The following is a 26655-nucleotide window of genomic DNA, read 5'->3' as shown; positions in this document are numbered from 1 at the left end:
TGTGAAATTTCCTATTTATTCCCAACTTGTCACAACCACAGGACAGAATTATAAAGTAATACACACAATTTCAGGTTGTTTCCTCTCTGATTGCTAAGGACTCGGAGCTGACAGCAGTGGGGTAGCCGACCACAAAGATACATACACTCACCTAAAGAATTATTAGGAACACCATACTAATACGGTGTTTGACCCCCTTTCGCCTTCAGAACTGCCTTAATTCTACGTGGCATTGATACAACAAGGTGCTGAAAGCATTCTTTAGAAATGTTGGCCCATATTGATAGGATAGCATCTTGCAGTTGATGGAGATTTGTGGGATGCACATCCAGGGCACGAAGCTCCCGTTCCACCACATCCCAAAGATGCTGTATTGGGTTGAGATCTGGTGACTGTGGGGGCCATTGTAGTACAGTGAACTCATTGTCATGTTCAAGAAACCAATTTGAAATGATTCGAGCTTTGTGACATGGTGCATTATCCTGCTGGAAGTAGCCATCAGAGGATGGGTACATGGTGATCATAAAGGGATGGACATGGTCAGAAACAATGCTCAGGTAGGCCGTGGCATTTAAACGATGCCCAATTGGCACTAAGGGGCCTAAAGTGTGCCAAGAAAACATCCCCCACACCATTACACCACCACCACCAGCCTGCACAGTGGTAACAAGGCATGATGGATCCATATTCTCATTCTGTTTACGCCAAATTCTGACTCTACCATTTGAATGTCTCAACAGAAATCGAGACTCATCAGACCAGGCAACATTTGTCCAGTCTTCAACTGTCCAATTTTGGTGAGCTCGTGCAAATTGTAGCCTCTTTTTCCTATTTGTAGTGGTACCCGGTGGGGTCTTCTGCTGTTGTAGCCCATCCGCCTCAAGGTTGTGCGTGTTGTGGCTTCACAAATGCTTTGCTGCATACCTCGGTTGTAACGAGTGGTTATTTCAGTCAAAGTTGCTCTTCTATCAGCTTGAATCAGTCGGCCCATTCTCCTCTGACCTCTAGCATCAACAAGGCATTTTCGCCCACAGGACTGCCGCATACTGAATGTTTTTCCCTTTGCACACCATCCTTTGTAAACCCTAGAAATGGTTGTGCGTGAAAATCCCAGTAACTGAGCAGATTGTGAAATACTCAGACCGGCCCGTCTGGCACCAACAACCATGCCACGCTCAAAATTGCTTAAATCACCTTTCTTTCCCATTCTGACATTCAGTTTGGAGTTCAGGAGATTGTCATGACCAGGACCACACCCCTAAATGCATTGAAGCAACTGCCATGTGATTGGTTGATTAGATAATTGCATTAATGAGAAATTGAACAGGCGTTCCTTATAATCCTTCAGGTGAGTGTATATGAGGCGGCCGAAATGAAAGAGAAGAGGCCAAAGATGAGGTCATGAGTCAGCACAACGAGCAAACGAAAGCCAAGGATGAGGTCATGAGTCAGCACAACGAGCAAACGAAAGCCAAGGATGAGGTCATGAATCAGCACAACGAGCAAACGAAAGCCAAGGATGAGGTCATGAATCAGCACAACGAGCAAAGGAAAGCCAGGACACTAAACCAAAAACCAGCAAGAGACCGGAACACCAGGGCTGAAAGAGCAATCCTGACCGAACGCTAAGACCAAAAAGGAAGGACTGGCCGATTGTGAGCTTAAATAGGCTGAGTGATTGAGGACAGGCATGATTAGTAACTGAGTGAGACAGCCTGAAGGTGGGTGTGTCCATGGTGGGGGCGGGGGGGACCCAACTGGCAGCAGGTGGAATATGGACCGGATGTGACATTAAAACTCTTATAGTTAAATATAATCAATTGCAGTTTACTCAAATACTAATGTACTATAATCTTACTTTTTGTATAATCTTACTTTTTTTAACTAATGGTTTTTTCCAAAGTGATTCACATTTTTTTTTCTTGTGAAAACAGGGTCAGTCAGTCCCTGGAGCAGTTGGGAGTTAAGAGGGCTGCTCAGGGGCCTAATGGCGAAATCACTCCACCAACCCTGGGATTGGATCTCATGCACTGTAAGCTCACTTGTTCTGACCTAATTTATGCAGTTTTCACGTAGCCAGGCTGAGCATCATGGTTCAAACGTGCCATCGTCACTTGGGGCTGTGATGTCCGTGGGCGAGTGACAGACCTCGGCTGGCCAAGAGGAGGGAAGGATTTGGGGTCTGGAGTGTAAAGACTGACACGTAGCCGGGAGGGGAAGTGTGGCGAGTGTGGCTAGACCGGACATTCTGTCAGAGGCGGTTGTCACGACAACACATCTCGCTCTCCGCGCGAGTGTTTCAATGGGTCCTCTGAACTACTTCAACTGACGGCTTATTTCAGTGTTTAGATTCAAGAGGAACTGCAGCAGGGTACCAGTGTAAATCTCTAAAACCTCTATAAGCAGACTGAAATGAAGGCTGATGTAGGATTTGCAGTCCTGTCAGCGGCCCTGTGGGCTGGGCGCTGAGTGGGTGGCGGTGACGAGTATAGCGCGCACTGAGAGATTTCCCTCCGATATTTATTATGTAAAACATTTTTTTGTTCAAGTGCTTTCCCAGTATAAACATGTATTTCCATGCAGGAAAAAGGGAAAACGATGGAGACGTACAGTACATGTAACATTAAAATGAATAATTTAAGCAAACCCCACCAAGCCTTAAATGGATCCCTAGGGGGGCCCCGGTCCTCATCCATATGACCTAAGCATGAGTAGGTCTGAGTGTTGATCACACAGCTTTCTCCATCTGTTTGGTGAGCACTCCTATCAGATGACGGTGAGGAGAACCAGCAGGTCCCCTCTGAGAAATCGGCGCCTTTGAATTCAGAGCAAGAGCTGCTCCATTCTCTCCATCAGCAGCTCCAGCTCTGTCTCATTCAATGCATAAAAACAGCAATGGGAATCTGAAGCATAAGTGAGCTATGCAGTTGCTTAGGGCCCAGCGGCCACCAGGGGGCCCCCCATCCAATCCGCCTGTCAGAATGGGAAGGGAGATGATGAATGACAACACGGCTAATCAAAATTTGCTTAGAGTGCCACCAAGGGTTGGACCGGGACTGACAGAAATGATGATGATTCAGTGGATTTTGCTGTAGGTCGCGTTGCTCCAAGATAAAGACAAGATGGACTAAAAGATCCAGGTCAGAGTGGCTGCAGGTGCCATCTTCTTTGACCCTTGACATGTCCCATATGGGCTGAGTGAAGTTCCATTAAAGGTCAACACAGTTTCATTCTCAAGATCTCTTTATTTCAGCTGGTGCCCACAGGCTACACAGCACAAGTCTGTGAGTGCTAGGCTCCTTTCCACAAACATGCAAAACACACCAAGTATCTCATCTCAGTGTCACACATGTAGTCCCCTATCACCAGCAGCAGGTGGCGCTGTGGCTTAGGAGCAAGAGTTCTTAAAATTTCCAAGAGCGCAGTGCATTCTGAACCTTCATGAAAATGCACCAAACACAGGAATACTTAACTGAATTGGGGGTATCAGTGTGCAACAGAAAGTCATTTCATATGAGTTCTGTACATTAAAATATATTTAAATTTAAATATAGCCATTGTATAGAAATACAGTTGAACAGTGTTCTTAAACTGAATAGCTTCAGTCGGCGTTCATTTATATAAAGTGTAAGCAACGTAAATAGTTAGTTCTGTATGCCTGCATGTATGATCCTATACTGGATAAGGATGGATGGATGGATGGATGTAAAGTTCTGTGTGTTGTTGTTCTGAGCAACAATCATAAAAAATAAACAGAAAATGAGAAGCTATCACTGTGAGACACCCACCCCCCCCCCCCCACGAGAAGCCTGCAGGGCAGCAACCTCTGGACAATCCTAACGTAGCCTGGGGCTCGAGCAGAGGCTTGGAGTGGCTCCTTCTTGAGTGGTTTTGTTCATATACAAACCCCCCCCCCCATTCATTTCAGAGTGTCCCTAGTGACTGAGCGTCTGAGTGGTTCTTTTAGCTGAAAGACAAATTGTTGGGGTTGGGGAGGACAAGGAAAAGAAACAAAGTTTAGCGTATTAGAATCAGATGTATGGCCAGCAGGGTCTCATCCAAAGGCACCATACAGATTCTCCATGCAGTGTACAGGGACGATTCCAGGATTTTTTAATGTGGGGAGCATAAGAGGGGAGAATTATTCATACAGAGGAGCCAACCTTACCATTAGCCAATGATATGTTTTGAATTGGTGAGTGACAGAGGAGTGTACACTTCAGGGGCCAATCAGCTTTCAGATGGGCCAGTGCCCCTGTAACCCTACCTCTGTATATGTGTAGTACTTAAACGGTGCATATATGACCTCACTTCCAGCCCAAGAGTCTCTGTATGGCACATGATCTGAATTCGGGGACAGTGTCTGCCTTGCGTGGGCCTGGGCGTGAGGCCTAACCCCAAGGACTGCTCCAGGAAAGGTGTCTGACCCAAATCCCCATGCGTTTGTCTCTCATGGGAGAACAAAGTGGGATGTGTAAGTATTGGATTTTGTTGTACTCGCTGTCTGCACAATGACAAGAAAGGCATTCTATTCTCTCAGTGAAATAAAACATAAAAGAACCTTGCGGCATCAAAATAAGAGCATTTGCTGCAGAATAAGTTGAAATGTAAAGTATGCTAAATAAATAGTAAAATGTATAAAACTGGAAGAGATGTAGGTCATAGAGAAGCAGTTCCACTTACACTTTGGAGAAACGCGACAAAGTCCAGTTTGTTCTGTTTCCCTCCTAAGATCTGGTCCGATCCGGACTGGGGAGCGTCGATGGTGTGCTGCAGGATCTGGATGCCTTCCTGGGTGGACACGCCCCCTAGAGGAGGCCAGGGAAGCAGAGAGCACTGCGTGCCCACCGTCCTGGTCCTGATGCTGGGAGCGGTGTTCAGTCTGAGGCTGGGGCTCATACCGGGGGTGAGGCTAGCCATGGGGGCGGGGCTAGCCATGGGGGCGGGGCTCCAGAGCAGAACTTCAGGGGGGCGGAGCCTCAGCTGGGCACATAGGTACGACTGCTCATCCAGGAGCCTGTGCATCTTCTGAGTGGAGCCACAGAAAGTGAAGGTGAAGATCTAACAACAGGAGGCGATATAGAGTCCTAAAGCTACTTTAGTTTGACTACTTTCTGAAGAAAACTTGCTAAAAACAGTTAAATGTGCTCATCAGGAATGCAGGGCCTGTATCATTAACAGCATTAAAAACAACCTGATTTATATCACTAACGTGCAGAAAAGTGAGTGTGGCAGGGAGTGATAGCAAGGAGTCCAGTCAGCTGCAGTGCTGCAAAGGGGGTGATTACCGTTCTGAAGCCCTGGTCGTAGTGGTGGGCCAGGTCAGCCAACTGAACCTCAAGCTCCATCGCCTCCTTCCTGACGGCTGACCTCAGCTCTTGGACGACCTTGATGTCTTCCCTGGGGAGGGAGAGCTGTGTGACCCCAGGTAGACCCGCTCTGCTTCTGTCTGTGCTCATTTATCTCATATAATGATGATGATGATGATGAATTGTTTTTGTTGGCGAACTTCTATCTGGGTTCTCTAAATTGCCCAGACAGTATGGTATGCCCTATGCTCTCTGGGACGAGCTCCAGGCCCCCTCAGACCCCCAGAATAAGAGGTCAGAATATGGACTATCATTATTATTGTTGTTATGAAACACCAAATGTGCACTTCTGTCCAAGGGTATTTTCAATTCACAGTACGCCCTCTACAGGCAGCACCATGATCCTACTGACGTGCACGGTCATTTCAGCAGGTGGGTACCTGTCCTCCTCTGTGAGGTCACCGTGCAGCGAGGCCTGCTCCTCGCCCAGCCGCCGCTCGATGTCCGCCAGCACGAGGCGGAAGGTGCGTGAGCTTCGCATCATCTTGTCCAGCTCGTGCATGGAGTACTGTAGGGTGGGAGGAGCAGAGTCGGTGTGACGGGGGCTATCGGAGACACCTCAGCATGTCAGCCCCCCCCCTCCAAACTTCATTATTATTATTATGTCTGGAAAGGCTCTGGATCACTGTGGCCCGAATGAAAGGTAGATGGCTCGAGGGATTAGTATGACTCTAGGATTGTTCATTGACTTTAAGTCTTATGATGACCTACAATGTCCATTTGGATGACCTAGCTGCACCATAGCTGCACTGTTGCTGATATCATAAGCCTAGGGGGACAGTCTTAACATACGTTCACACCGCGGGCAGCAGGAGCGCCTGCAATCGCACTGACCGCCCTGTCCGCAATGCTAGCAAACTCTGCGGACGCTCTCTGACGTAATGGAGTAGGCGGGGACAAGTTTGTTCACAATGCTAGGTCTTGCAAACTCATTAAAGCGGCGCACAAAGCAAACAAATTTGTAGCTTAATTTGTGCCGACCACCAATAGGATATCATTTGTCAAAGCAAACGTAATTATGTCGCCATACACTATATATAAATAACTATAAATAAGTAACGTTAGAGTTACCGGCGATCCACATTATTTTGCATTCTATAGCAGCTAAAATGGCAGTGTCATTTAGCATATATAGATTTATACTGGGGTGTCTGGACCTTGAACTCTGTCCCTGACTACTTTGCTCCTTTTACTTCAATTGCTCCAAGTCAGACATATTAATTCAGTGTAACACGAACGAACCCCTTTCTTGAAATTTTCATTTCAGTGGCTAGGATTAAAAGCCGAAATATTATCATATGGCAACCAGTACAATGCATTACAGACTGAAACCTTTGCCCTTGAATAGAAAAGTCTTACCCTAAATAAATCACAGTACAGAAGGACTTTTTAACACACACATTTACAGTGTTGGCGTGGTATAAAAATGCAAGTCTACATGGGTTTTTTTAAACGTGTAGTTTTATGCTGCCTAAATAGTTTTTTTTTTTACATGTCTCAAGGGTAAAAAACGTTGCGTGGAGACATATTCCATCTCAGGGTTTATACCGCGATGGTGCCTGGGATCTGTTTAGTTGGAACAAAAGTTTACACGCTTGTGTTCGGTGGAGCATCTCTACATTCCAACTGGTTGCCGCTGAACCGCAACATAGCTCATTCCCATAAATTTGACCAGGCTCAACTTCACATTGACTCTCTCGAAACTACCCACGATGCACCGCACTGCTCCTTGCTGACTCCCTTAGAGAATGACTGACTCCCTTACAGAATGACTGACTCCCTTACAGAATGACTGACTCCCTTACAGAATGACTGACTCCCGTTGCTTTGATGCTCTCGCTGCTCGCGGTGTGAACGTACCTTTAGACAGTTAGTATTTAGCTAGTAGCATGAGCATGAGTGCAAGGATGCCTTATGGTGCCCTACCCGCCTTAGTTTGTGTGTGTGTGTGTGTGTGTATTATGTTTATAGTACACCTGTTATTTTGACATTGTGGCGTCCGTTTTTCAGGTCCCCACAAAGATCTGTGAATGCAATCAAAGAAGTAGAAATGCCAAAAGTCTCATATTTTCTTTGGTTACTTATGGGTAAGGTTAAGGCTGAGTAGGGGTTAAGGTCATCATGTTGTGGTTAGAGTTTAGTGTGTGTGTGTTTGTGTGTGTATGTGCCTGCTCGTATTTATGTGTCTTCACTCACAGGGAATGTGGAGGACATGCTGGAGGTTCGCTGCATCTTCTGGGTCGAGCTGTCCGGGTGTTGATGGCTGCAGTGACGGTGTAGTGCCTGTGGGGGGCAGCAGCTGCAGCGGTGGTGGCAGCGGCAGCAGCAGGCTCCTGATTCCACCTTCCAGGGCCCAGTTGACATCTCTTCCTCCTCGTCATCTTCTTCATATGCCAACCCCGTGTCCAAGGATGTCGACCGGGTGCAGAAGCCCCCTTCGCCTCTCTGGGTGCCGTGCTGTGGCCTTGGGGAAGGGAAGTCGGAAGGGAGATCCAGGGGGTGTTCCAAGGGGGGGTCCAGGGAAAGCTCATGGTCACTCCATGTACTCCCATTCACCGAGTCGGGTGTCGGGGTGGGGGGTGTTGCCCTGCCATTGATGGTCTGGGACACGGAGCTTAGACTGGAGGGCATCTGCACCGAGACCCAGCAGGATGGCCTGCCCCCTCCACACCCTGCATCCTCCATGAGTGTGGGGTTGCTTTGGTCATGCCATGGTCTGGGCAGGCTGCTGGCTGGGGGAGCTTCTGGCAGTCCTCGAACTTCCCCAGAGCTTGGCTCCTTGCTCCCCGTGTACTCAATAAAGCTCTGGAGTCCTGGAGGCTCCGCCTCCTGATCCAGGTTGGGTATGTCTTCCACAGAGGATACATAGGTCAACTCATCACTGTCGGCACTATCCATTAGTAGGGTGGCCATGCTTTCTCCAATGTTCGACTCCTCGCCCCTGCAACTGTTCTCACTAGAGATGACCACACCCCCATCCTCCAAGACACCTCCCATATTCCCATCATTGTTCGACGATGTGATGGTGTAATTGGCCATCAAGGTGGAGGCCTCCTTCTCATGCTCCTCCTCCTCTCGGCTCAGTTCTACCTTGGCACCGCCATTAACCCAGGATGCCCTAGGACCTGGAGATGTCTCCAAGCCCTCAGTGGAATGGTCACCTTCCAAGTTGGCCCCCACTGGGGGAACTCGATACGAGGCGTCCTGGCAGCCTTCCTGTATGCCTTGGATCTTCATGTCATCCCCTGCATTTACCTGCAGGGTCTACGGAACACAATAAAACCCAACTCAGTGGTCCTTCAAGCCAGCGGGATACCTGAGGCCAAACACTTCCCATTCACCAGCTTCTGTAAAGGCTGACAGATCCTAACTCTGCTCTTGTGTTCATTTGTCCCCGATTTGTATTTTGATCTGATTGTTTACTTCTGTCAGGCCAATTCACTTTGAGTGAAACAGAATACATGAATTGATTGACTGACACTCAGGCTGCTCAGTCAATTTCTTTGGGTAAGTTAGTTTGAGAGTCACATCTCTTTACCTTATTAAGATCAGGTGCTGCCGCCCCCTGCTGGGACCGGGGAGGTATGACAGGCTCCTCCAGGAATCCACTGCTGTCTGACTGGCAGCTGTTTGTCCTCACCACGCCCAGCTCTGCAACAGGCAGGGGAACATAATAGTTAAAGGCGAGATGATGAGTGTAGTCCCAGAAGGGAGTGATGTTGTTTTGCTGTGGTGTTGTCAGCACACTGGGAAAGCAGGCAGTAGCAGTAAGTTAAATGATAAACTGATAGATGTGAAATTCAAAGGATGTACAGCTGGAACTGAACACCTAGCAAGGACCAAAATGGTTAAATTCACATGCCTTTCCTGTGTTCTCACTATGCTGTGTCACGAGAAACTCTTTTAAAGAAAACTGCCCCTCGAAGGAAAAAAGGTCTGGCTTAAAGAAATTGGACAGCACTCTTAAGAGACAGACAGAAACACCCGGGCTGTACCTGTGCCGTTAGAATGGCCTGTGACGTTCCCTGCTACACTGGTGTCGTCAAAGCTCTGTACCTGAGGAAGAGATCCAGTAGAACACTCAGCAACTGGTGATTCCATAATCACAGGTTACATCGTGGAAAGGTGTTTACCTCTTCCAACTCGAAGGACTCAGGTTCCCGGCCATCCTCGGGACTCCTCTTCCTGGTTAGGACAGTGGAGGGTGTAGATACAGCATCTCTACCCAACCTGGTCCTCGGGGGGGCCTCCTGGATCGATGGAGTGGGGCTCAGCTTGGGCTGAGAAGAGTCTGGCGAAAGCCCCTGCTCCTCAGCCAGGGGGGAAAGTGCGCTGCCCTCGGAGGGCAGGAGGAGCTGTCGTGAGCGTTTGAGGGCTGGCCGGGGCTCGGGGCGGGACTCGAGGCGGGACTCGAGGCGAGGCTCCGGGCTGGGATCCTGGTGCGGAATGTGGTCTGTGGCGGACTGGTTTAAGGTCTTCCGGGAAGCCCGACGGAGCAGCATGGCGAGCCTCTTTCGCTTTTCGCTGGCCTCGGGTTGGTTGACATGTCTTTGCCCGGCGACCGGTTGCCCGGCGACCGGTTGCTGGGCTGGAGCCTGGTTGCCAGGAGGGCTGCCGACCAGAGAAGAGAAGGCCGTGGCCACTTGGTGCAGCACCTCCAGCTGCCTGAAGCGATCTGTGGGAGGAAGAAGGTGGGCGGGGAGAGAGATTGAACCATCACTGGTCACATGACGAAGAATAACCAGCTTTGTGGCAGCGCTGCAAAAGACCACATACTCTCCGTTTTTGTCCACCACTGATCACGTTTCCTCACGTAATGTGACTGCAGGTCTATATACAAGGAGCAGTGTCTATAAATAAGAGGCTGGTTTGCATGGGTGTGCGGAGCAAGCGACAGTGACATGATACGTCTGTGGGATGTGTCACTGCATCGCTGTGGCCATATCATGCATATTATAAATGTGATATTTTATATACATTTATTAAACCTATACTCCTCGCTGCATCCAGGGATAGGCTCTAAGCTCAGACAAAGCCAGTCCAAACGCATCATTCAAGCGCTTCAGAACGTGAGAGATAAGGAAGGACGAGGTGGGGGGGGGAGGGGGGGAGGGGTGAGCAGCATGAAGCAGCTTCGTAGTTTCACATAATATTTGAGTTGTAGATGCTTCCTGTCAGAGGATTATTCGCCGTCAGGCTCGCTCTGGACGGCAGCCACACAGGAGAGATGAAACGCAGGACAGGAATCTTAAACAGGAACCTGAAACATATGTTTACTTGCCTGCTCAGGCTCTTCTGGAAGCTCCTGAACCTGAGCTCTAACAGACCCAGCGCCCGGGTTGTCCATCTTGGCCAGAGCCTTTGCTCAGACATTTCTGTGAAATGCATTTCTACGTCTGCATGAGCATTATAGCTCGCAATAAGAAAAATGTGGCATAGACTCTACCCATAATGCAATGCAACTCATCCTTATCAACGTGCTATACAACTACACTATATAACTATACTATATACTATATAACTACAGTGGTGTTGCCAGGAGGTCATCTTGGGGAGAGCATTTAGGTATGTTGGGTGGGCATCAGTGTTCAAACTGGTGAGGAGCAACTGTAATAGTTCACTGGAAGGGGCTAAATCGATGTTTGGTTAAATTTGGTCTACTCCATCTGGGCAAGCACCTGCAACCAGGCTCCCAATATGCAAAACGAATTATTAGAAAATCTGTGGAGTTGCTTGTTACAGCTGGGTACGAGCATGTCAACGACGAGCGGTTCAAATGGCGGAATGGGGCTTGCTGTTGTACCATCGAGGGAGCACTTCTTATAGTGACGATGTTTGCAACTAAGTGTTAGAATTTGCCGTATCGATAAGCAAGATTCAAAGTGGCTTCCGAGAAAAAGCAGCTGATTAGTCAGCATGCTTCTCAAAACCACCAGCGGTTAGTGCTCTTATCTGCACTTCCCCGCAGGCTCCCAGCGTGTCACAAGTGAGTGTGTGCATGCAAATACAGTGCGGCCCAAGTGACCTCAAACACAAGCGCGTGTGTGAAGTGAAGGAGCAGTCGACTGCCGCTGTGTGTCCACTCCTGGTAATATGTGATCACTCACTGCTAAGGTCAGGGTTCTCAATATCGATTCGGTTCTTCTGGGCCTCCAGGAACACCTGGATGTTGATCCCCCGGGCCTGGGATGGGTGGTTAATGAATCGGGCTGGGATCTTGACGGTGATGTCGGGCTCGTCAGTGCCAAAGCCCAGGTCCAGGAGCAACTCCTCGGGATCGTCATGCCAGAGGTTCAGCACATCCATGACACTGCAGTGTGCACATGCGACCAGCAGGGGGGCAGATTATTTAAAGAGTCACTTTTTAAATGAAAAACCAGTCACTAAGGTTTCAACTTAAGCTCAATGCTAAGGTGAGTAAACCTTCAAATGTATTTTGGCAAAGGTGGTGCCTAAGCAAATTTAAATGGAAATATTATTATTATTATTATTATGTTCATGTGTGGGAAGTCGAACCTGCGACATCCAGAGAGGGCAGAGACTGTAGATGTGATGCTGTTCCCCCGGAGGAGGGCGGAACTCAAGTGCAAAGGCCTGTAGTGGCACAAACATAAAGACAGGTGGTGCAGTGGTTAAGGAGCCACCCTTCATATCACTTTGAACATAAACAACCACTAAGCAAAAAAAAATAAAAAATCAGGACTAAACTATAAGCTAGACCACATCTTTAAAGAAAAATGAGTGAGCCATTATAAAAATTGCACTATATAACTAAATTGTGCCTCAAATAGGTAATACGTAAAAAACTGATAAATGATCCATTATTTAAAAAAAATAAAAGTATAAGCAAAATAATGTGTTTAAGGAACATGAGCCCCAGCAATGAATTTAAGTTTTGTGAAAAGAGCAGGTGATAAGGGCGATTCCTGCCCTCGCTGAGGCATCACGCAGCCCACGGCCTCCGACAGCTCTGTCCCCTTCCTGTAATCGCTTCCGCAGCAGACGTCGCTTTCCAGCACACACCTGGAAAGGGGGGGTTCACCTCGCTGTGCAGGTGAGCACTCCCACCATTTGCATGGTAAATTCACGAGTCACGGAGGACTGGCGAGAAAGCGCTCCCATCATCGTGCCAGGCAGCTACAAAGACGCCATCGATCTCCGGGATGGGGGGGGGGGGGGGGATATAGCACTGTCCCACTCTTAGCACGGACCTTCAGCTCACATCCAGTAACAGACACCATAAAGGCGATAGAAAAATCATTCATTTTAACCCAGAAAACAAGCAGCACCCTCCGCAGGTGGGCTGATGAAGCGCAAGGGCAGGGCAGATTTGAGTACAGGTGCTATAAAGAGAGATAAGCACTCACCTGTGACGTTCCTCAGCAGTCCTGTGGGGCGTCTGTTTACGGTACAGCGAGGCTGGAAAATGACGGGAAACAAAGAGAAAAGGCTTTCAGCACTGGGGGGCCGAAGACCCAGGCTGGTGACAGGACCAGAGCGGCACCAGTCAGCGAGTCAGCAGAACTCCAGCTCTGTCTCTGCTCATATTCTCACTCGGCTACATCTCCCCGCTCTCGGCTTGGCGTTCTGTCTGACTCCGTGCCACGGATTCTGAGACTCGCTGGACCGGATCTGTCCCGTCCTGTTTTTTTTTTTTTTTTTTATCCTTTCAGTGCATGCTTCTGGATTGGTGCCATGGTTCTCTGGCTTGGAGGTCCATCCCGGTCGTGCCGTTCTGCTTGGAGGGGACAGTGGGGGAAGGGTGCAACCGTTTTTTTGCTAGTTGACAAAATTTGGGGATGTTTCCCTGCTGCCCTGATCTCTGGCCTCAAAATCACAGCTAGGGGTGAAAGACGGGAGGAGGAAGCGAGGGAGGGAGGAAAAGAGAGAGGGAGGAAAAGAGAGAGGGAAAGAGGGGAACGAGGAGATCGATGACCAGAGGCACAGGTGACGAGGGATCTTCAGGGAACCGTCACTGGTTCGACCATCAAAATTCAACCCCCCAGGAATTCCCCCTGAACTCCTGAACCAACCCAGATGTCCCAAAAGTCCCAGAAGGCAATTGGTGGAGTCCACAAATCCAGGCCCGCTCCAAACCACGAGCACCTCTGCTCCTCTGCGATGTCTCCCAGACGGCCCGGAGAGCCCCAGCCCAACGCATCGCCCAGGAAGCTCCCTCTCGTCTGTTTACTCTCCCTCTCTCTCCCTTCTTTTCTCTCTCCACCTCTTGTTCCTTTCTTCTCCGTCTCCTTTAGTTTTCTTCTTTTTAAGGCTGGCCCTCAGGATGTGGAAGGTATTTTTTTTTCCATCCCGGAGATGTCTGACCACGTACAGCTGCACCCGCACATGCACATGCACTCATGCGCTCTGCGGGCTTCCAGAAGCAGGTGACAGTGCTGCTGTACATCACATGCCCTGGAGATGTTTGCACAAACTCACAGAAGTGTTTGCCAGCTCCCTGTCTCTCCCTCTGTCTAGTTTAGGTCTTAACTGCTGCTGCAGAATCTTCCGTGACATACTGACCATGGAGTCCCTGTACCTTTCTACCCGCCATGCACCCGAAAAATAAAGCAAGAAAACTACAGGAAATATCTATCTCAGTGCTCGCTAATCTTCTCACAGCTTCTTACGCTTAACCCCAAACTGTTTACCTTGTTACACATACGAGGCGAGTGAGATTTACCTTCCACGCCCAGAAACAGATCATCTTCAGTGCTGCCGTGTCTCCTGAGGGATTCTGGGAAATGAGAGGTATTATTAACAGTTCCGCCCTGCGCAAACTCCGCAGGGACGCTGACTCGGTCTCTGACAGGTCACCTCCACCTTACCCCCCCACCGCGACGCGGGCTGTGATGGGACACTCGATCCATGCGGAAGACATCACTGGTGGCCATCATTCAAGCGACACCACTTTACATAATATTTGGGTCTGTCGACCTTGACTGCTCAGTGAGCTTCGAGGAGGTGGTGAAGGGCGACCACAAAATATTATTAGTCAGGGAAGAACACAGGCATGGATGCACGTATTCGTGGTGGAGGTGATCAGGGGACCTCTCCTGAGCTTGACTAGTCGCACACCAAATCTTATCAGCCCAGGTTTGCCTCCCATTTATTTTCTTATGTCCTTCTGCCTCCTTTAAACTATTTTCCATCCTATAACCAGACATGCTGCAGGGCTGACGTTACACCCATCAGAAAAAAAAAAACACCTCGTATGTAAACATGAGCCAGAATGTAATTTTACACCACGAGACACGAGGCAACTATCCAGAGCTCCATAACTCATCCAAATGCTTTCTGGGATCGGTTTTTCGGGTCTTAACAATCATTTAGGCCTGATAAAGTTGCGAGCTCCCGCAAATGCGCTAATTAAACTGTCTCCAGAAGCCTGAGCAATCGCAGAACTTCTGAGCCTCCCTTCCCCCCCTCAAAAATGAGCGTTTGTGCTGATTCAGTTTCCTCAGGCTAGAAAATGAACGATAGCAAAAGGGAAACAGAAAGGAGAAGCGAAAGCTGTGGCCTCATCAGCAGGAAGCCGCAGGTTTCCCTCTCTCCCGTCGCGAATGAGGTGCGTCAATCACAATGATCTGGAGAGATCACATGGGTCACACTGCATGAAGCGGTACAGACCATGGGAGCAGGTGAGGCAAATAACAGCTGGTCAATATAAATAAAGGAGAGAACCTGACTCCAAGTGAGGATGTGACTGCAGGGGAGATTCTAGAATTTTTTTTAAGGTGGGGTTATAATTCATACAGAAAAGCCAACCTTATCATTAGCCAATCGTGTTTTGAATCAGTGAATGGCAGGGGAGGGGGCACTCCGAGGGTCAATCAGCTTTCAGTTCCCCTGTGCCCCCCCACCCCCCCATAATTCATACAGAAAAGCCAACCTTATCATTAGCCAATCGTGTTTTGAATCAGCGAATGGCAGGGGAGGGGGCACTCCGAGGGTCAATCAGCTTTCAGTTCCTCTGTACCCACCCCCACCCCCCCGTACATGCCCCTCTGTGTGACCGGCACCCCGCACGTCGTCTTACCTGCAGGGTCCGCGGAGAAGTTGGTCTGGTTGTCAACCCTACAAGGTAAATGACACAGTCGGTGATCTAACATAAACATAACCTCAAGACATGGCCTCCACCCCGTGGCTTAACTTTATACGAGATGCCCTTCCCAGCATGGCTGCCGCAAACAACCCATCACAAACAACGGCCCTACAAGCGGAATCGGGGCAAACTGATAGCACAGACGCATAGCAGCCAATCAATGCTGAGTGGTGTTAAAAGGTCATCGAGGTCAAAGGGAGGTCGAATGGTTAACAGGCCTTCCCAAAAGGGGACGGGCAAGGTCAGAGCACTTAGCATGTCTGAGGAACATCTGCTGCGGCCAGAAACATGAGCGCGGAGACACGGTCGAGCGGCGGCAGAAGCGTAGGCCGAGCACGCTGGCTTCACTCGAGCGTGGTGGCGCCGGCGGACGCTATACTCACTGGTCTCCTGAGATCAGCCACCGGCGAATGCTGTCCTGCTGGGGCTCTCCTGTCAGAAGAGAAGAGAATCCCACCGCTTCATTCCCAGCGGGCACTACGGCATCCCCGAGAACGCCGAGGGCACTTAAGCAGAGCTGACAGCGAGCAGAAACACCGGCTCGGCAAAGACCGGATACGAGCAGGGGCCGTGCCGGATTCAGCGGGCTCGATTCTGTGTTTAACATAGGGGCCCCCCTCCCCGCCCATTCCCACGGCTCTCAGTATGCATAAAGAGTGAGTACTTCTGTGTCAAATTAACCATAACTCTACATTCTCATCGTGGACAGAAAACAGATCCTCTTTCAGACCCACTTTCTCCAGTAATTTCCTAGAAGGTTCTCAAAGGGCGTGAAAATCACTATGATAAGTGTCTATCTTGTTTAAACGAGCCCAGGTACACCCAGGTCAAGTCTTTCTGGGCCAGGCTACCAGACACTGTAGCAATGATGAATTAGTTTTGGGCCTATAGCATCCCACACAAACACAAACATACACATACAGCTGCCTCTGGTTCCATTTGCCACTGCTCCAAACCTCAGAGCCCGAGGGGGTCTGTTCTGGCTGGGACTGAATTGGCATTAAGTCGAGAGATGCTGTTCTGGGAGATGCGGACACTGAGTCAGGTGATGGTCTAGTAGTTAAATGACTACAACCACCCAGAAGATCCAAAGATTTAACTTCCAAGCAGTTAAAACACTACTACTACCCCACACTGTCAGGGACAGACTTGCTAGTCCCAAAGCAAACAACTATTACAATGTTGACTCTAGCCGTTATCTCGGTATTGGTTAAGCCATATGTGTCGCACTACGACAGCTCACCAGTTCTTCTACTTGGCTCTAAATGGTCACATATCCTGCTCCACCGAAGCTTGGAGGCCACCAAGTTGGCCCTCCTGCCGCGTCTGGCGGCCATCGCCACTGGTCCCGCGGATCACACTCCCCCGTCCGTGTACTGGAGCGCTGAAATGGCTGAGGCTCGTCGAGTTTCACCGCGCTCTGGGCGGACAGTTCATCGCCGAGAGGAAGGAGTGAAAGACTGAAGGAGAGCGACAGATAGAGTGAGAGAGAGAGTGTGTGAGAGAGAGAAAAGGGGAATTAGTCGAATTTTGACAGACCGCGGCTCATCCAAGCCTCGGAAACTCATCACTTCCTTCAGACTGTTTCCTGGAGCATGCCTGCCGTTAGCAGCCTGTCAGCTGAAATTCACACCAAGCAACACGGCCTGTGAAACAGCTACAGGGACATTAAAGTTCTAAGGGATGCCTGCTCGCCGCAGCACAGCGGATATGTACATATACACAACCTCAAATACACAGAGCATGCTCCAGACCAGGAGATTTCCTCAGCTTGCTCTAGCTATTCAAAGACCTGCATTTAAAGTATATGAGTGTGTACCTTGTGACGGACTGACACTGGATCTCGGATCGGTGGATGGACTCCACGTCACCACAAATTCAAAAATTCAAATCAGGAATTTAAAAGGATATATAAATGCAAGTTTCCTTTAACATTTACGTTTGGGAATATACAAATCGACGCATCCACAAACCTTTTTCTCACGACCAGTACCGGCACAGAAATAGGGTCCTCACAGCCTTGCCACCCTAATTCCCATGAGAGCTTCCTTTGCTGAGTAATTGTTTTAGATAAGCTGAAATGCATGAACTGCAACAGACCCCAAATTAACCTCTGTGCAAGATAAATGGACAATTCATTGTGTGTATACTATTAACCATCAGTGTTACAATAATTATTAAAATACTTATTATTTTAACATGTCATGAGTCTTATTAGATACATTAATAACGAGAGATTATCTGAATACCAGTGGGTTGCTAAGTGAGCTAGATAGTCTGATGACTAAGTGTTACAAACCGCAAAAACAGTGCCGTGTTCAGTCATCGCCCCCTACAGGTCAGAAACAAATCGACACCCAATGCCAAGACAGAATAAGAGCGTGTGTCTGTGTGACGGACCTGCACCCCGTGTATGGTACTCTGTGCTTATTGGATAGGCGTCAGCCCTATGAGCGATTATGGAGGATGTCATTTCAACACAAAAATATTGTTTTATTGTTGAGTAAACAAGTAATATTAAACAAGTACGAGCAGGGACGGATTATGGGTTGTGTGGGCCCCTGGGCAAAACGTTCGCGAGGGCCCCCCCCACCCCCACCACCACAACCACCACAATTCAAGGGCCCTTGGCAGCCAAACGCCCTCCCTCCATGTTTCCATCAGAGGCCCAGGCCAGAGGGTCAGGGGCCCTTGTAGGCAGAGGATCAAAGAATGTAGGCCCTCTAAAATAGACAAACGAAAATACATTAATGATAAGCGTTGCAAATTGTTTTGGGCTAGGGGCCCCACGGGCCCCCTGCACCCCAAGGGCCCCTGGGCAGCGGCCCCGCTGGCCCGGTCCATAATCCGTCCCTGAGTACGAGTAAACAATGAGGGTGATAATGTCAAATATAAAGCGACATCTAACCACTAAGGTCCCAAGTGCAGCCTGCAGCCCAACCTCAAGATTAAATAAAATTGTGCGAGAGTTAACTATACTTTTCAAAACTATATACTCATTTACAGAAATATATTTGGATTACAGAAGTGCGGCTTCGATCGCTTCGGCATCGACACTCACTCCTTGTTATTTCAGGTGCATTTACAGTGTTGGGAAAAAAGCGACAGATCATCAAACCAGAGATAACTGACCTCACCTGATTCCAAGATGGTCCATGACCAGGTCGCCCAGATACGGACTAGGCTTTGGAAGTGCATCTCTTTCAGCGGTGTGTCAATCCATGTCTGGATGTACGTTGACACTCCACCATAATTTCACTTTTGTTTGCGTATATATAGGTACTTCTATATATAGATTCTGACGTTTCGCGACTGTGTTCTGGTTTGAACTTCCTTTTTATACTGGGATAAGTAAAGAGAAAGGCTAATTTGGTTTCACGTACGAAGGGTGCAAAATATGCAAATATATCCCCAGTAAGCTGCAACTATTCCTGGAACTGTAAAGGTGCACGACAAATTCCGTGTTTGCAAACTGATTTTACTGTTCTACAGATAAACTACTCTGTTGCTGTTGGCCCTTTCAGTATTAAATTAACGACTCATAGAATTTGCATATAAACTCGGCGTTTGAACTTCTAGTCGTTTGCCCCCTTGTCTCACGGCAATGTTTTATTCGTCCACTAGGTGTCAGTGGAGTATTAATGCCGATTTCTATAATGTCAGGTCCGCCCATGTCACGTAGATTTGCTCTATTCCTTAATTTGATCCGATCAACTTCAAACGAGTTAGCCCTTGGGTGTAGCCAGTTTCATTTCAAAATACAACATGGATAAGGGTAGTTAGTGCCTTGACTGCCCGCCACACATATTTCCGCTACCTTCCTAAAGGCCGTCCGATGTCGACCTTTGGTCAGACCATAATAATTAGACTTGATCATCCGCGTTTTGTACCATGAAACTTTAAAATTATTAATTAATCACAGCTGCTACATTTTGCACGTTATTATAGCTCATTTTTATGATGACATATATCTTTACATTTCTGCAAGACTTAGGAATTAGGCTACTATCGGCATATAAAGATCAAATAGACAGAACCCCTTTGAGAATAAATATCGGATATGCTGCCATTTCATCAAGTACAGAGAACACCTGTTTCTCCCCCGAGCCACATATTTCTACGTCCTAATCCTTTTATGTCGTAGACTTCCCTATATTTTAATTAATCTCTGAAGTTACCGGGCCATATTTCTATTGGTAGATATATCTCGTAAAGGGATTTGCGATATCTTAGAATAAATATGCATATGAAGAAAAAATAAAGGGGATTGAACATTTGGGTTGCGGTTTTATTGTCTTAAGTTTCTTGTTAGACCGCAAGCAGCGATCCCAGATCGTATTCGACCGTGGGGAATGCAAATAAGTTCAAACCCGAATTTTCTCCGAAAATAGCTTATTGGTATTGTTTTTAATTTTTTATTAAAACGGGATCTGCCTATCACGATTCAGTATTCGATATGGAAATTAAACATGCAATATGAACAAATAATGCAGGCCGAGAGCAGGAATAAATTAAAACCGAAGCTGAAGTTTTGTGATTTAACTTCATTGTAGGCCTACATAATGTACGGCGTCCGCGTGGCGCATCAGAAAGTGGCGCAGTATTCATTCTATTTTTATACCATTGTTACTACCCCCAACAAAATAACGGTATTATTATTATTATTATTATTATTATTATTATTGATAATAAAGAAAGAAAGAGACAGACAGAAAACAAACAAACGTAAATAAAATCAAAAATCTGTAGAAAACTGTGCCCCTGAGATCGGAGGACAGGTTTTGACTTATATCCTTAGAAGAAACACAGTATTTTTGTAGGTACTTGTATTTTAAACTATTAACAGAAGATGGAATTGAGTGTAAAATGTGAAGGCATATGAAGATCCCAGAGCAGCTTGATTTTGGCGGAACCTTGGTGGGCAAGAGTTAGCGTTTATAATAATTTTGCATCATCATTTCTCGCCATATTTTTACATATATGATATATAGGTATGTAAATTTTTGCTTTTCTACAGTTGGTTTGCCTGTTTAAATTGTATAATTTTTGAATGAATGAATGCCTTTTATTGTCACTATACACATGTATAATGAGATTAAGAGTTTAAGTAAGAGATTTAGAATTTAAATACACACAAGAGTCTGCTTATGTGACTAAAGCAATTATGTTACATATGTTTGTGTATGTTTTTAAAATGTTGCATACTATATTTTTTTCACATAGGTCGACATGTGTTAAGTTACCCCAGAGGCTCATCTGACTGACAAATTTTATACTTGTCTGATTTCACCACTACTTTACGGGCGGTGATTACAGTCGTCTCTTATACCCAAAAGATCAGTCACGGAAGGGTTTAAATCAATGCGAAAGCCGACAGCTCAGAAACTCATAAAGCATCTCATTAGCGCTGCATAGCGATCGGAGCCGCATATGTCGATCCCGGAACACTGCGCTCGCTTGGCTCTGGCATGCGGGCTCCAGCACAGGGTGCCGGTGGGCGGGACGGCGCGGTCAGCGCAGCCAGACTATGAGTAAACGCAAGCCGCCTTCACCGCGCTGACCAGATGGGGCGATCAGATTGGGCGAGAAAAAAGAAAAAAAAAAAACAAGAAATAAATGAGTGAAAAATAGTTGTCATTTCTGAGAATACAAATCATTTGTTATTATCTATCTCGTTATTATTACCGCTTGTATACGCGAGTATACAGTATAATATTCGAGTTCTATAATAATAATAATAATGATAATAATAACACCGCTATTTCTGCTGGTAGTAATTGTATAAAAATACAATAAATATTGTTAAATATTGAGTGATATTATTGTCCTCCGGGCGCTGTTGCTGTTCTTATATCTATGAAAGTATGCCCAGTGTATTGGTATGTCCTTTATCTGTAGCTCCTTAATGTGAAAGGATGGGATAATGCGCGTGCGCGTGTATGTCTCTTTCCGCGTTCCCGTACCTTTCTCGCAGGTACCGATGCGGTATGGTAGGAGGTGCCCCGTTAGCGAAGCGCTCCTGCTGTCACTAGCCATGTTAGCCTGCCTTGCCGTTTGGAAACCAGTCTCCCCTGAAGCCACCCATTCCTGCATGGGTCATTAGCAGAGTCTATCAGCCCCCCCCTCTCCTACACTCCTATTACTGCACAGGGACTCGGCACAAGCACCATAAGCGTGATAGCACCATCGCTGCAGGAGGGCCGTTGCTGTGGGAGTCTTGTTACCGTGGCGCTAGTTGCCTCCGCAGGGGAGAGATATATGGGCGACACTGGGTGAGATAAGATGTGCCGGGTTATGACAGTTAAAAAGCCCAGGGCCCTTAGAAGAGGCACTCAGTGGCACAGAAGTGATGTGACATTTACCCGAGCTGCTGGGGCCAGGCGATGCTCTCACAACGTCGCCGCAGCGTCATTTCCAGTCCTCCTTCCCAATCCAGCTCCCCAAGATCCTCCGACGAGGTCGAGGCGCGGTCGACGGCCGTCCTTAAACGTCGCTCGGCTAGGTCGGACACGTTCGGGTGTAAAGCTGCACCGGTAGCCTTTGTTAGGCGGATGGGAAAAAAAAAGCGGCAGTGAATCGATGCTGGCAGGCAGCCAAGCTGATTCGGGGAATACATCTGACCAGGGGATACTTTAGCACGAGGTGAATAATTACTTTCACAATAGCTGTGGCGCCTTGCCACTTCCCTCTGCTTCTTTTCTAATTTTAAAGCACCAATGTGGTGTTGGCTGCTAACTTCTTTAGCCTCTCCTGAGGACACGAGGATGGCAGAAAGGGGGGCAGGAAGGACTGCTGGGTAATTTCAAGGTCCACACAAAAGCATGAAGAGTTTTCCCCAAGTCCTCCTCAGCACCTGCCTCAGGCTGCGGAGCTCATCTCCACACCTGGGCAGGGGCCCAGTTTGTGCGGTACGATACGGCAGCAGACCTTCCGTCGGCACCGGCACGTTTCACGTGTTAATTAACTCCCGAGGTTGGTGCCTGTGTCGCCTCCGCCTTAATTAGTCCAACTGCTGTTTATTTAACTCCGAATGACCGGAAAGCAAACTGAGGAGCTTTGGGTCGCTAGGCAGATTAAGCGTCCATTTTGGCAACCAGGTGGTCACCAAGCAAAGATATGTTAAATAAGTCTTGACCCTTCATTTGTGATGATTTTATACACGTGTTTAGTTGATGCTTTTTTAAAATTCAGACTGATTTTAATTTATGAATGTCCCAGAATGATGAAGTAACTGCCTGACACAGGAATTGGTGGAGACGAGTTTCAGGTTCAACAGAAGAGAGGCATATGGGAAAACCAATCAGGTATCAGGACTTGGGAAAGGAGGTGTGGGATTGGTCATTAGGGTATGATTACCCGACTCCGCCCCAAACCAGGACATCTGATAGCCTTGGTCTTACAACTAAGAATGTCAAATCAGCTCCATGGACCAAGACAGCTCCCAAAAAGTCGCTTTACTCCCACAAACAACACTCCAAGATTTCTCTTAATAAAACCCATAAATTGTGAATCTCACAGCAACTGTCTGGCACACCCACCACTAACAGCAAATTTCACAAGGCTGAAAGTTACTGGGCCCAAACAGAGCCAACAGGCCTGTGATGCATCTACTGTTCGTGCTGATGTTGTTTCTTCACATTTCGCGAGTTTCTGGCAAGTCTGCAGAGGACATCACAAACTCATACTTATCTTCTTGATACATTCCCAGGATGCCGAGGCGTCATCTGGATCCTAATCATCTGACTATCCGCGCGCCTTAAAATCTTAAAAAAGTTTTTAATGAATTTTTTAATGGGAAAGGAATTGTTGCCCAGCAGATAACTGACTGCCTACAGTCAAATAATGGTGCCCATCAGTCTGGCTACAAAACCACGCTGTACCACTGAAGCAGCCCTTGTCAAAGTGAGGCAGCACCTGCTCCTGTGACAGCTGATGCCTCTCTGCCTTTGGGGTATAAAATCACAAAGTTCTCTTTCACAGACCAAAAAATCTCATCAGAATAAGCAGACCCTTCCTTTCCCAGTTCACGACTGATGTGTGGAGAAATGCTATAGATTTTGGGCCCCATGAATGCATATAATATTGGGCCCCCCAGTCCAGACCAACCCTGTTATGGCCCTAATTTTTCAGGCCCCCTGTTTCTTAAGAGCGCATTGGAATCCTCCTAACCTTCACCCCTCTATGGCACCCCTGCTTATTCGTCAAAGCAGCTCCTGCTGAGAGATATGACAGAGAAGGTGCTGGGAGACTCTCGGTCCCATCAGCCTCCTCTCTCTGACCTTAACGTGAATCTAGATTTTTCTCTTACTGTTGATGCAGCAATAACAGTCCATGGTGTCGCATTCATTCTCTTAGGTTGAAGAATCAATCAATTAAAAGCAAAATGTTACTCCATCGTTAAACATTTGCCTAAAACGACTTCCTTTCCAAAACAATATCTGCATAATGTAATAAAACCGATCCACGCATTTATAAACTCTGGATTAATTTTTGTCATGCACTGCTGTCTGCCTGCTTGAATGCTTCCCAGAATTCAGCTGCAGAAGTTCTTGCTTAAACAAAATGTGTGAACATTTTAGTCTCCTCTGACTTCCTGACTATGCTGCCTGGCTGGCTGTAAGCTCCAGAGTAGAATCTGAAATACTTCCCAGCTTCAAAGCCCTCAGTCGACTTGCACCGGCAGTTCTGAGTCATCTCCATCTTCCATGGGTTCATTTTCAAGTTTCTCCTTCACCGTACTTTCCTGCAACAAAAAAAAAAAGTTATAAAACAGCAGAATGTGATAATGAAGAGCTTTGGCTTTCCGGAACAAGCCATCAGGTTCTGTACACATTTACTACTTATACTATCTTTGCCATTACTACCTAGTCTATATCTAGACTAGTTGAACACATCGCATGGTGAGTTACTGGGTAGCACTGCACCCTCACACCTCCAAGATTGGGGTTCTCAATCCTGCCCCCAATCTGGGTGCGTGTGGAGTTTGTATGTTCTTCCTCTGTCATTCAAAAGTCAAAATCAAAGAAAACTTTATTGTCTATTACAAAGTAACAGGAATTTCTCTCAGACACGGCTCATACATAACACAACAAGTAACGAAAATACCCAACAAAACAACCAACAAATAAATAATAAAAACAGCCAATAAAAATCAGATGTTCAGTAACAATACTTATTGGTTGGCTATCTCTGGGTGCTCTGGTTTCCCAAAAGACATGCAGACAGCGACCTGGCACCTCAAAACGTCCCATGACGTGAGAAGTCAAAGTCAAAGTTTTTTTTATTGACAGCTTTGCATACGTGATGCAAAATATATACACAGGAGGACTACCATTCTCGACAATCATAGTGCAAAATGAAAAGTAGTAATCAGAAAATAAATATTGAGACATCTGGGCATAATTTAAACATGACATTTTGTGATGTGGGCATTAAGACATAGAAAAAAGAAATACAGGTGAATTTGATTGGCGGGGAAAGAGTGCAAATTTGTCATGGAGCTGGATGAGAATAATGCACAATAAATAAATAGATTTCGCTTCAGAGTTATTGAAGTTATTAATTCAATTCAAATCTTTACTGCTGTTATTGTGCGCATCAGCACAACAAGCTAGCAACTCCCTGAATAATGCAAGCAGAAAGACAAGAAATGTAATATGTAAATAATATGTAAGTAACCAATAACCAAATAGCCAATAATATTAGCCCTTTTAACAGACTGGCCAATAATATTAGCCCTTTTAACAGACTGGCCAATAATATTAGCCTTTTTAACAGACTGGCCAATAATATTAGTCCTTTTAACAGACTGGCCAATAATATTAGCCCTTTAACAGACTGACCAATAATATTAGCCCTTTTAACAGACTGGCCAATAATATTAGCCTTTTTAACAGACTGGCCAATAATATTAGCCCTTTTAACAGACTGGCCAATAATATTAGCCTTTTTAACAGACTGGCCAATAATATTAGTCCTTTTAACAGACTGGGAGGGGCCAGAGTGTTCAGGAGTGTATGTGCCCTTTGAATGTCCAGCATCCTGTCCAGGATGTCCCCCCTGTAATGCCTGCAGTAGGCTACCTATAACCCTGCACAGGACACGGGGCTGGCAGCACGTAGAGCCATGGTGTAGCTGAAGGCACTGCGTGGATGAGCGTGTCCCGATTGCGGGTTAACTGCTGCAGGTGTCTGTGGATGAGCGTGTCACTATTGCGGGTTAACTGCTGCAGGTGTCTGTCACATACAAACATGTGTTACTATCCTCCTCTTCTTTCTCAAATTATCCTCATTCCACAGTTTGATTCACCAGGATTTTTCTGCCTGCCATTTAGCTCTGCTTGTGCCTATATCGTCTAACTAGTTTTCAAAAATATATTTCAGCTCATGCCCCTCTGCCTCCCACACGGGGCCATCTGGTACCCAGACACGCGGCTTGCCACAGTATCCAGAGAGAGGATGCATGTGTCAGCCTTCTCCAGTCATCTACATCACCCCCCCAGCTCACAGCAACCGGCTCACCCGACCATATCTGCCAGTCCCCAGACATCACCGTCAATGATCCAGAGACTCACTCCCCATGCCTTATTTTCATCCTTGATTTATCTTGCATCTAAAACAATAATTTAAAAATAGATATTTTCCCAAAAGGCCAAAAGGCTTTTCTCTTTCATCTTCCATTGGGAATTATGGGACGTAAATACTCTTCAATACTTAATCTTCAGGAATCAGGCATATTCAAATTTGATTGACAGACTGGGAATGAATCACAAAACCTCTAGACTGTGCATCTACACCTTTAACCACCTATGAGCTCTAGTACATAATGCCCTGTCCTGCCCCCTACAACCAAACCACTCAATATATAATACATAGCTGTTTCCACACAGGTCTTAAGTGCATTTAATTGTTTATTTGATCATAGTTTGATGAACGGCAGATACCCATAGTCATCTTCAACCATCACTATAAAGTTCATGTTATTTTTGTGGTTCACCCACTTCCCATTGGTTATGGCAGGGGTGGCCAATCTTATCTGCAAAGGGCCGGTGCGTATGCAGGTTTTTGGGATAACCTGTAGATCAATTGTTTAAACCCAGGTGTGACGACTCTTCAGCCAATCAGTCCTTTAATTTGTAATCTAATTAGGGAGTTGCAGCGAAAACCCACATACACACTGGCC

General features: G+C 47.0%; 1 protein-coding gene across 2 annotated transcripts in view; it reads right to left on the bottom strand.

Moving 5' to 3' along the window:
* Window positions 1-3225: 3225 nt before the first annotated feature.
* The window catches only part of itprid1 (ITPR interacting domain containing 1), a 33362-nt gene continuing 9932 nt past the window's right edge, over window positions 3226-26655 (bottom strand). Inside the window, exons 2-17 of one of the 2 annotated variants that reach the window (XM_023790592.2) lie at window positions 21837-24217; window positions 16718-16934; window positions 15858-15906; window positions 15409-15446; window positions 14053-14106; window positions 12737-12788; window positions 11886-11963; window positions 11477-11679; window positions 9503-10044; window positions 9365-9425; window positions 8908-9020; window positions 7566-8633; window positions 5750-5877; window positions 5289-5400; window positions 4684-5061; window positions 3226-3967 (exon numbers count right to left, since the gene is read on the bottom strand). In XM_023790592.2, the coding sequence (XP_023646360.2) occupies window positions 3920-3967; window positions 4684-5061; window positions 5289-5400; window positions 5750-5877; window positions 7566-8633; window positions 8908-9020; window positions 9365-9425; window positions 9503-10044; window positions 11477-11679; window positions 11886-11963; window positions 12737-12788; window positions 14053-14106; window positions 15409-15446; window positions 15858-15906; window positions 16718-16811 (3018 nt within the window). In that variant the 5' untranslated portion in view covers window positions 16812-16934; window positions 21837-24217 and the 3' untranslated portion in view covers window positions 3226-3919. The remainder of the gene's footprint in view (window positions 3968-4683; window positions 5062-5288; window positions 5401-5749; window positions 5878-7565; window positions 8634-8907; window positions 9021-9364; window positions 9426-9502; window positions 10045-11476; window positions 11680-11885; window positions 11964-12736; window positions 12789-14052; window positions 14107-15408; window positions 15447-15857; window positions 15907-16717; window positions 16935-21836; window positions 24218-26655) is intronic. The other variant, XM_023790594.2, reaches the window with a different exon arrangement.

Source organism: Paramormyrops kingsleyae, chromosome 4, assembly GCF_048594095.1.
Source record: "Paramormyrops kingsleyae isolate MSU_618 chromosome 4, PKINGS_0.4, whole genome shotgun sequence".
In the NCBI taxonomy this organism is placed as follows: Eukaryota; Metazoa; Chordata; class Actinopteri; order Osteoglossiformes; family Mormyridae; genus Paramormyrops; species Paramormyrops kingsleyae.
Note: the sequence above shows the minus strand (reverse complement) of the source record. Positions and strands in the feature narration are given on the sequence as shown.